Raw genomic sequence first — 9865 nt, 5'->3', positions numbered from 1 at the left:
ACTCCGAGGCTCGGGATTCTAGCTGTTCAACGCATGCCCTTTTCACCTCTGGATTCTCCAACCGGCGGACGTCGTATCGACACCCGACTTTCTCCTCGCACCGTTGGACACGCGCAACTCTCAGTCGTATCTCGCCAAGGACGAGGTGATGATCAGATGCAATGTCTGCGCTTCGTTTGTAGCGGACATCAAGAAGGCTCCTTCTCCATTTTCGACTGATGCAGATGTGGTCAATTTGATTTTCTGTTCGGCCATCTCGGGATACCCAAGTGACCTTATGTGCTGGTCGATGGGGGAAGAGCGATCCACCGATCACCATGTTGTTGTTGCCACAAAATTCTACAAATAGCTCTCCGTTTTCGCTCATCTCTCCTAGGCCATGGCGCCCCATGATGCGCTCAAAGTCCTGATTATCGGAGCCAATCTTTGCGTTGAAGTCGCCTAAGTGGATTTGAATGTCACCCTTCGGAATTCTCTCAACCACGCTGTTCAGTTGACTGTAAAACTGCTCTTTCTCCTGCAAATCGGCAACGTCAGTTGGCGCATAACACCATTGTAAGGTTTCTAACCCGTGTTCTGAATCTGGCTACGATTATTCTTTCGTTTATCGGTTCCCATCTTATGAGGGCCGCATGGGCCTGCGGGCTTAACAGGAAACCAACTCCTCGTTCCCGGGTAGCATGTTCTCCTCGTATGCCAGAGTAAAGCAGTACTTGCCCGGACTGTGTCTTGTGTTCTCCAGTGTTAGGCCAACGGACTTCGCTCAGTCCCAATATCTCTAGCTCGAGGCGGCTAGCTTCTCTAGCAAGTTGAGCCAGCTTTCCTGGCTGGGCAATGGTCAAAATATTCCAAGTTTCAATTCTAGTCCGTGTTTTCATGCTAAAAGTCGTTGCCAAAGTTCCAATTCGGTTATTTCTTCTCTCAGTTTCTGTAACAATACAAGATATCAGGAGCAGTAGGTTGTTAGCCTAAAGTCCCTATCCCGCGATGGGGCTGCCATCTTGGACTTAGCTGGCGGGAGCCGCATTTCATAAACTCAGCCGCTCGCTCTGAGACAGACGCTGTTTGAGCCGCCCCTGACCTGGAGAACAGACGCGTGCGGCCACCTTCTCAGTCTGCATGCGACCAAAGCATCCACCGGGGTTGGGTATCCGATCTCCGCTTAGGTTACTCGCTGTGTGGTCGCACAATCATACCGCCTGGCAACACGGCCCTCCTCAGGCAGCCAGTCCATATCGAGCGTTTACGAGTACCAGCCGCTTCCCGACACCGTTCCCGTATTACCAGGTAAGATGCCCCTCAAGCCCGGAAGGACAATTACCACAGGCGAGCCAAAGGCAGTTCTGCATAATGGCGATCCTGCTAGGTTATATTTAGAGTACATTTCTGGATTTTCTTCCTTTGGGAAATTGTTATAACTTCATATTTGTGACGAAACCAGAGATGAAACAAAATGGCTACCTTTACTCTCATCGAAGGGAAAATGGTATAGCCAAGTCCATCGGAAAGCGTAAAAAAAAAAAGCAAAATGGCCGAAACCGAAACAAAATTTCCGAAAGAAGAGTACACCTTTCCTTTGAGCTTGCACTAGTATTACGAATCATGATGGACCTTGAACGGACGAATCCGCGAATCGTGGATGACCGTTACATCATCGACCTAGATTCATGTGCGGATCTTGGACGACCGCTTAAGGAAAGAGTGTGCGGTTCGAGGACGACCGCTATTCTTAATTGTGTGCGTAATGATTGAATAGCAAGCGGATCGTGGACGACCGCCCAATTACTTGAGAACGGATCGAGGACGACCGTCAAATTTTTGGTTACGGATCGTGGACGACCGTTTAATGCTGAGAGTCGCGGATCGTGGACGACCGTTAAATTTTTGGTTACGGATCGTGGACGACCGTTTAATGCTAAGAGTCGCGGATCGTGGACGTCCGCCTGAATATTTGATTACGGATCGTGGACGACCGTCTGACTGTGTAAATCGCGGATCGAGGACGACCGCCTAAACATTTAGTTACGGATCGTTGACGACCGTCTGACTGCTTAAATCGCGGATCGAGGACGACCGCTCGATATTTAGTTATGGATCGTGGATGTCCGGTTACTGAAACGTGCCATTGAAGGCCGAATTTAATTTTATTCTATTGATTTCGAAAAATCCTTTAAAGAAATAGCTCGAAGTAACATTCGGTATAAATTCCCGAAATGACGTTTGAGGTGTGTTTTAAACACTAGCAATTATTCCTTTATTCTCGTAGGTTGACTAGTTCATCAAAATGTTCTCTGACGGAAAATACGTACGAGCCCCTTCGAACGATTCAGAAGGATCAACTAATGAGAGCCTCGAAAACTTGGCCGAAGGAAGCATTTCACTCAGCTACTCCAGTATGGAAGCTTCACCGTCTCCTGAAGCCAGTCCGAAAAAGGGAGGAGAAACGATGTCCAACGAAACGTCCCGCAATTTTGATTTCCATCAAAAATTGGACCGCTTTGGAGAAGAGTTGAACAGGTTGGAGAGAGCTTTCAACTCGATACAACAATACCCTACTCGCACAGCTCCCAACGATGTAGACCGCAGTTGGAACATAGCGAACAACTCAACGAAAAGCACCAACATCATCCGTTGGGAGAGCATTCAACCGTTCCCGAATGATGTGCCTGCCAGCAAGATGTGGGAACAGTGGATTCGTTTCATTGACCGGTTCGAGATTGCAGCCTCTCTGTACAATGCCAACGATACAATTCAGCGATCCCAACTGCTTTTCCTCGCTATGGGGGAGAAGCTTCAGGGAATAGTTAGAGCTGCCAGACTCCGCCCGAATCTCCAAGAACCAAATTGCTACAGTATCTTCATTAAAAACATCGAAGATTACCTGCGCTCAATGATCGACATCACGGCAGAGCATGAGTCCTTTTCTAACATGAAGCAGGAACAAGATGAGCCAACAATGGCTTTCCACGCTCGCCTGATGGAAAAAGTACGCCTTTGTGGGTACAGTTGCAGCGACCAGGACCGATTCGTGAGAACCCAACTTTTAAAAGGAATGCGTAGCAGAACACTGGCAAAAGAATCGAGAATACATGAATACAACGCTACCAAGATTGTACAGTTAGCCACTCGCGAGGAAGCATTGCCTTCCGAAGGGACCCACACCGAAACGCAACAAGCTTTCGCTGTGGATAACAGGAAACAACGGATGCCCGAAAGACGGGGCGCTATGAAACGCAGCTATAACGCTACCGCTGAACCGTTCAATTCCACGAAACAACGACGATACGGACAAGGACGACGGTCAAGATGCCCGCAATGTAACTTCCTTTTCCATAAACATGGTAAATGCCCGGCGGCAAATGAAAACTGCAAAGGATGTGGAATGCGGGGTCATTATGTAGCAACGTGCCATCAAAAAAAGAAACATGCTAACAATGTCCAAACGAAGATCCCAGGATGGACAGATTCGGAAGACGAAAAAAAGGTAGATATGGAGTGAAAATGAGCTAAATAAATTAAAATGATTTGTTTGTTGGACTTCAATAAAGAAAAAAGCAGTAGTTGAATTTTATTCATTTTTTTTCTTAAATTTTCTAGCAATCTCCTTGTCCTGACATTAACAGCTTGACTCTATCGGACGTTCTTATTGATTGTCGTCTTGGATCGTCGAGTCCAATCCGTTTTTTAATAGATTCCGGCGCGGATGTCAATATCATCGGCGGAGATGATTGGAAGCGTTTGAAGAACGATTACTTTGCAGGGAAGGCCCTTCTAAAGCCAATCCGATTGGGCACAAATGCAGATCTGCGATCGTATGCTTCTAGCAAACCCATTTCTATTCGATGTAGCTTCAATGCACAGGTAGAAGTTGTAGGCCATTGTAAACCATTGGTAGAAGCTAATTTTCTTGTAGCCGACGCTGGCCGTCGTTCCTTGCTGGGACGAGCAACAGCAAGTGACCTGGAATTGCTGAAAGTAGGAGCTTGTATTAATGCATGTGAAACTTATCAGCAGGCCAAGACATTTCCAAAAGTACCGGGGGTCCGCATCAAGTTTAGTGTAGATAAATCTGTGTCCCCCACAAAGAATGCCTATTTCAATGTCCCGGCTGCCTTTCGTGAGAGCGCTAGAGCTAGATTAGAAGAGATGGAACACCAGGGCATCATAGAACGCGTCACGACCGCTCCCGACTGGATAAGTGGGATGTCAGCAGTCGCTAAAGGCCGAAACGACTTCCGCTTGGTCGTTAACATGCGGGCTCCCAATCGTGCAATCAAGCGTGAGTACTATCGCATGCCGCTTTTGGACGATATGAAGATCAAACTTCATGGCTCCAAGTACTTTTCAAAGCTCGATATTTCAAATGCTTTTTACCATCTAGAGCTACACGAAAATTCTAGGGATTTAACAACATTCCTAACGGAAACCGGAATGTTCCGTTTCACGCGCCTCATGTTTGGGGTCAATTGCGCTCCTGAAATTTTTCAGCGCGAAATGTCCCGGATCCTCGAGGAAGTTGAAAACAAAATTGTATTTATTGACGACATTCTTGCTTTCTCGGACAGCCTAGAAGAGCTGCACAAAACAGTCGCTCTTATTCTTAGAATCCTGCGATCAAACAACCTCACTATCAACGCTTCCAAATGTGAGTACGACAAGACTCGAATAAAGTTCCTGGGCCATGAACTGGACGAGCATGGATTTCATATCGACGAAGCCAAAGTGGCAGCCATCCGCAAGTTCAGGAAACCATCCACTGTTTCGGAGCTTCGAAGTTTTCTCGGTCTTGCTTCTTATGTCAGCCCGTACATTCGTAACTTCGCTGACACCGCGAGCCCTTTGTGGGCAATCATTAGCTCTCCTTCGTGGATATGGGGCGACGCCCAAACAGAAGCATTCGAATTGTTAAAGGACCAGATTTCAAACTGTACAGTTTCACTCGGTTACTTTTCCGAAAAAGCGAAAACAATCCTGTACACCGACGCTTCTCCGAGCGCCCTTGGAGCGGTCCTAGTACAGGAAGATGCGATACAACAACCCCCACGAGTCATTTACTTCGCATCCAAGGCACTCACCGATACCGAGAAACGATATCCCCAAAATCAGCGAGAAGCTCTGGGAGCAGTGTGGGCGGTTGAGCATTTCGCATATTTTTTACTAGGACGACAATTTACTCTCCGCACTGACGCACAGGGGTTCACATTCATGTTGAACAGATCCCGCGAAGCTTCCAAACGGGCCCTTACACGTGCAGACGGTTGGGCACTCAGGCTTAGTCCTTACAATTTTAACGTAGAATACGTTCGAGGCCAGGATAACATCGCGGACCCGTCATCTTGGTTATACGAAGGTCAGGATGAACCTTTTGAAGAAAACACTAGCCCTTGGGAGATTGCCACCCTAGAAGCAAATTCTATAAAATTCATTACCGAAGACGAGATAAGGAAAGCCACTGCGTCTGATAAGCTCCTCGTCGAGGTGATGGACGCACTCGAGACAGGAATTTGGCCAAAGCACCTAAAAAAATACGAAGTTTTAGGCAGTGAATTATCAGCTTTAGATGGAATACTGACAAAAACAGGTTATTTACATTCGTCTTTATATGGTTGTCAATGTTATATAAAAAAATTTAAATCCTTTAGGTTGTGCCGTGATCCCGGACTCACTGAGGAAAGCTACGCTAGAAGTAGCTCATGAAGGCCATCCCTCCTTAGCCAAATTTAAAAGCATCTTGAGACAACGAGTATGGTGGCCAGGCATGCCAAAAGACGCGGAGTCTTGGACAGACTCATGTCGAATTTGTGCGACCAACGGAAAGCCCGAAAAGACCACCCCGATGCAGCGAACATTTTCGCCAGACGCTGTATGGGAAACGCTAGCTTTAGATTTTAACGGCCCTTACCAAAAATTCGGAGGGATCTCTATTCTCGTCATTATCGATTACCGCTCAAGGTATATTTTTGCAAAACCCGTGAAGTTATAACGAATGGGTCGGCTAGCGGGTTCAGCGGCGCTGAAACTCCCCTATATATGCCTCAGGGTCGGCTTAAGCTAAGAGACGATTCGGCTAGCCAAGGAAACACTTTATCTGCTTTGATAACCTCCCACGTTTATTGATGCTAATTTGAATGGTCTTGGGTTTGTGCGCACTAGGGACTACGTCCCACCCCCTTATGCTACCTCCTACCTCGTGACACGTAGTGATTGCACCACCTTGTGTCTCGCCTTCCTGGGTGGACCAGCCTCTCCGCTCCGCAACAGCGATGCTGCTCGGTGATTGATGCAGGTGGCCGACGGTTTGTTCCCAACACGTACAACGTTGGCTTCGGGTTATAGGTCCCCACGATAGCGGCCGGAGTTGAGTGTAGGTCGGCGGCTTCAGGCTTGACGGCTTACCACGGTGGATTGCAAATGCAGGTCCCGGAACTCTCGACACACGGTAGGTTGTGAACCAGCGTTTCTAAGGCTCATGTGAAGCGCAGTTGGGTTTATTAATTATCGCTGGGGTGTGATGGCGGCCTGCAGCGATGGCGGTTTCTAGGCAACACCTTGCCACAACGAGCCGAACCTCGGATCACGGTAAAACCTCGGGGTCCTGTTAGGAAATCGGGATGGGGTTTTAATATGGCGTTGACGAACGGTGGTCACTGTTGCTACGGGGCTTAGGGTAAGAATTACCTGGATATCCACTTAAACTTGAACTTCCGGAATTTGATATTTTCACTACAAGTAAGTAATTTGCGCCTTTATGTGCTAGCGTTTTGGCTTATCGTAGCGAAATGGCCGATTTTCGGCAGTTCTTTGACCCCGTAGCCGCGTCAAGTTTGACATCACCGTTCTTTCGCCCCATCCCGATACTTGATTCGCTTCGCCCTTTTCGCCGTATTACTCCACTGCCATCTGGTAGTGAAGTTCCACAACTCCTGTTATTCGGCGTTGACGTGCAGGGTGGTGCTTAGGGGTTCTGGGGCGACTTCGACGCAGGGCGGCTTCTCCACAAATAAAACGTCTTCTTGGCACATTTAACGGTATCGCGAACAAGAGATCAACTACCACTGACACTACTAACCGAGCACTTGTTACACTCTCCTCCCGCTCGGGTTAAAAAAATGTTAGCAAGCTAATATTTTTTTAAACTTTGCGACACTTTTAACCTCCACCACGACACCGACTGCTGAACCAGAGGTCCTCGAAGAGCATTGACTTAACACTGTTAAACGCGTAGTGACAACGAACAATTCTATTCAAAAAGATCTTTTTCTACTAAGTTCGGACTTCCGCTGAAAAGTGATATGTATTCACCCGTATTATTTGTGGGTCGGGGTCATAAGGCATCAACGTTGATAAATCAACTCCGCGCTGTTTAGAGGTAAACCTTTACTGACCATCAACGTCTTCGACTCCGGTCTCCAGCGATCCCACATACTGAGCTACTGACCAACTTTGTTGAAAACGAATTAAAATTATTTAAATTAAAGATAAAAACCTACTTAAAACTAAGAAATTAAATAAATAACACCCATAACATGCATAAAATAACGAAAAAAGATTTAATACTAACATGCTAAAATAATCTAAAATCCGGAAACATTACAAATTTACACCATTTTACGGTGTGCAACAAATATTAATTCAAAGTACACATTTTATGTTGCGCGATACGTTGTTTTGTCTGTGAACGTGGGTGTACTAAAACTCAATGACATTTCTCAATCGGCGGATGAGTGGAAAAAGGAATGACCAAAACAAGGAAAAATTTCATTTCGATGGAACAACGTGGTAAGTACTCTATTGAATTTCTACGAATTTCGCTAATATTGTGGATTATTGGGAATATATATCATTTTGGAGACATTTCGTCGACGAGTTTGTTGGCCAATGATCTCTGAAGTGTGTTTGTTTCTTCCAAAAATCCGCAATAAAAGTGAAAACGTTGATTTTCAATATCGCACTAATTTTCTTCTTTTTTTCCAGGTTGTTGTCCTTCTTCGTCATCCGGATGAGGTGGAAGACTTCGCAATGCATGCGCGGGACGTTCAGAGAATTGCAAACCCGGTTGTTGTCATCAGCTCCTACTGCGCGGCTTTCCCCGAAACAGGTCAATGTTTTCTGGTCTGGATTCCTCCCCCTCATGATGTGTGTCCACCGAGAAGTGCCAGCTCACTTGACTCGTTCCCTGTCCCAATCGGAAGGAACTGCTTTTTCCTGGCAGATACTGGACGTAAGGTGAGTAAAGCGATGATGGTGTTTGAATATTTTTTTCAATTCGGAATCCTTTTTGTGTCGTGCAACACAAATTTGATTCTATTAGCGACATTCTGTTCACTACTGCAACACACGTTTGTAGCCCGAAGTGCAATGCGACATGCCATGCACTTACTCATGTTGCACGCCTCTTCGATGACTGTGTGATGTTGTTGTGGATGCAGAATGAAGTTAGTTTTACTGTGTTTTTTTTTATTTCTTTTAAATGCAAAGGTTAATTATTTTTATTTCCTCTTGCAGGGTTTTGGTTTGATTGTATGCCACTCCAACAAGCAGCGACTAGGAAGTAGATGCGCTAGCAGCACCACTTTACTATCCATCTACGCAGGCAAGGATCGAACGACAAAATTCTAGGGGAGTTGTTTTCAGAATTTCATCCTCCCCTTACATGATTTTTTTTTTTTTTTTCTTGGAAAACTCAGTTTCGAATTGAGGCTTGTTTTATGATGAACCATAGATATTTTGGTTCAGGTTTTTTTTTTTTTGGTTCTCATGCCCATATGTAAGACTGGGAATTATAATCCATGAGAAATTAATAAAGTTGAGCATTCCTGAACTTCACACGCGAAGGTCGCTGGCTGAAAATATGCCTAACGAACGCCCATTCATGTCGCCCACTTCATACGAGCTAGTTCCTCGTTTAGCCAAGATTACACAGGGCATATAGACCGGACCGAGTTTCGCGTTGAAGTCATTGGCGGCTGAGGATTGTTTAAAGGACTTTTTGAAAACTCTTTGGCCCACATAAAAATTGGGTGAATAAGTTTTCTGTCGCAGGTCATACCTTTTTTTGGTGTTTTCGTGAGCTAATCGGAGATTATGAGAAACGGTTTCCCAAACTTTCCGGTTGATAGTTTTGAACTTGGAAATTCGATCCTCTTCCGTCAGGGTGGGTTCTAATTCAAGCGCGTAATCACCTCCTCGGGTGATAATTTCGTTTCCGAACACTATGCGATGAGGTGAGAATTTGGTGGTTGCATGTACCGTGTTGTTAAGGACGTGTTCGACCTCAGATATGCGACAGTCCCACAGTCGTTGGTCGATGCGCACGTACGATCGGATCATCGCGTTTATGGTACGGTTGAGGCGTTCTGCGGGGTTCGCCTGGCTCCGATGGCGCGCATTGGCCCAGTGTTGCACCTCGTATTTCTGCAACAGTGCCTGGAAATCTTTGGACAAAAAGGTTGACGCGTTGTCGGAGATGATTATCTGTGGAACAGACAGCTTACGAAACCATTGCTCTTCCAGAATGGTACACAGACTACCCGAAGCAATCTTCTTCACAGGAACAAGCAGGCAGTATTTCGAGAACAGGTCAAGAACTACGAGTAGGTGCGCATTGCCCTGTTTGCTCCTGGGAAGTGATTGTATGTAATCCATGCACACAATCTGGAAGGGCCTGGTCGCAATCCGCTGTTTCCCCATCTCGGGAACGGTGGAGTGTGTGAGGTGTTTGTTTTCCTTACACGCGTCACACTGCGCAATGTGCTTCTTCAAGTCGGCAGACATTCGTGGCCAGTAAAAGCGTCTTTTGAGTGATTCGATGCACTTTTCGAACCCGATGTGCAACTTGTCATCGTGTTCCTGCTGCATCACTCGA

General features: G+C 46.2%; 1 protein-coding gene across 1 annotated transcript; it reads left to right on the top strand.

Moving 5' to 3' along the window:
• Positions 1–1246: 1246 nt before the first annotated feature.
• Positions 1247–8619, top strand: LOC129742340 (uncharacterized). The gene is made up of 5 exons (XM_055734232.1): positions 1247–1287; positions 2267–3484; positions 3598–5478; positions 7975–8226; positions 8506–8619. The coding sequence occupies exons 2-5, from the start codon at positions 2285–2287 to the stop codon at positions 8617–8619; spliced, it is 3447 nt and encodes a 1148-aa protein (XP_055590207.1). The 5' UTR covers positions 1247–1287; positions 2267–2284.
• The last annotated feature ends 1246 nt before the right edge of the window (positions 8620–9865 follow it).

Source organism: Uranotaenia lowii, chromosome 2 (assembly GCF_029784155.1).
Source record: "Uranotaenia lowii strain MFRU-FL chromosome 2, ASM2978415v1, whole genome shotgun sequence".
NCBI classification, from domain to species: Eukaryota; Metazoa; Arthropoda; class Insecta; order Diptera; family Culicidae; genus Uranotaenia; species Uranotaenia lowii.
The sequence above is the reverse complement of the archived record's forward strand: the minus strand, read 5'-3'. Positions and strand labels throughout refer to the sequence as shown.

What these genes read in the sequence shown, in the direction of transcription:
- LOC129742340 (XM_055734232.1), top strand. Translation starts at nt 2,285, where the DNA reads ATGTTCTCTGACGGAAAATACGTACGAGCCCCTTCGAACGATTCAGAA. An exon ending in CTGATAAGCTCCTCGTCGAG is followed by an intron (nt 5,479 to 7,974) that starts GTGATGGACGCA and finishes CTTTTTTTCCAG; the next exon opens with GTTGTTGTCCTTCTTCGTCA. An exon ending in TGGCAGATACTGGACGTAAG is followed by an intron (nt 8,227 to 8,505) that starts GTGAGTAAAGCG and finishes TTCCTCTTGCAG; the next exon opens with GGTTTTGGTTTGATTGTATG.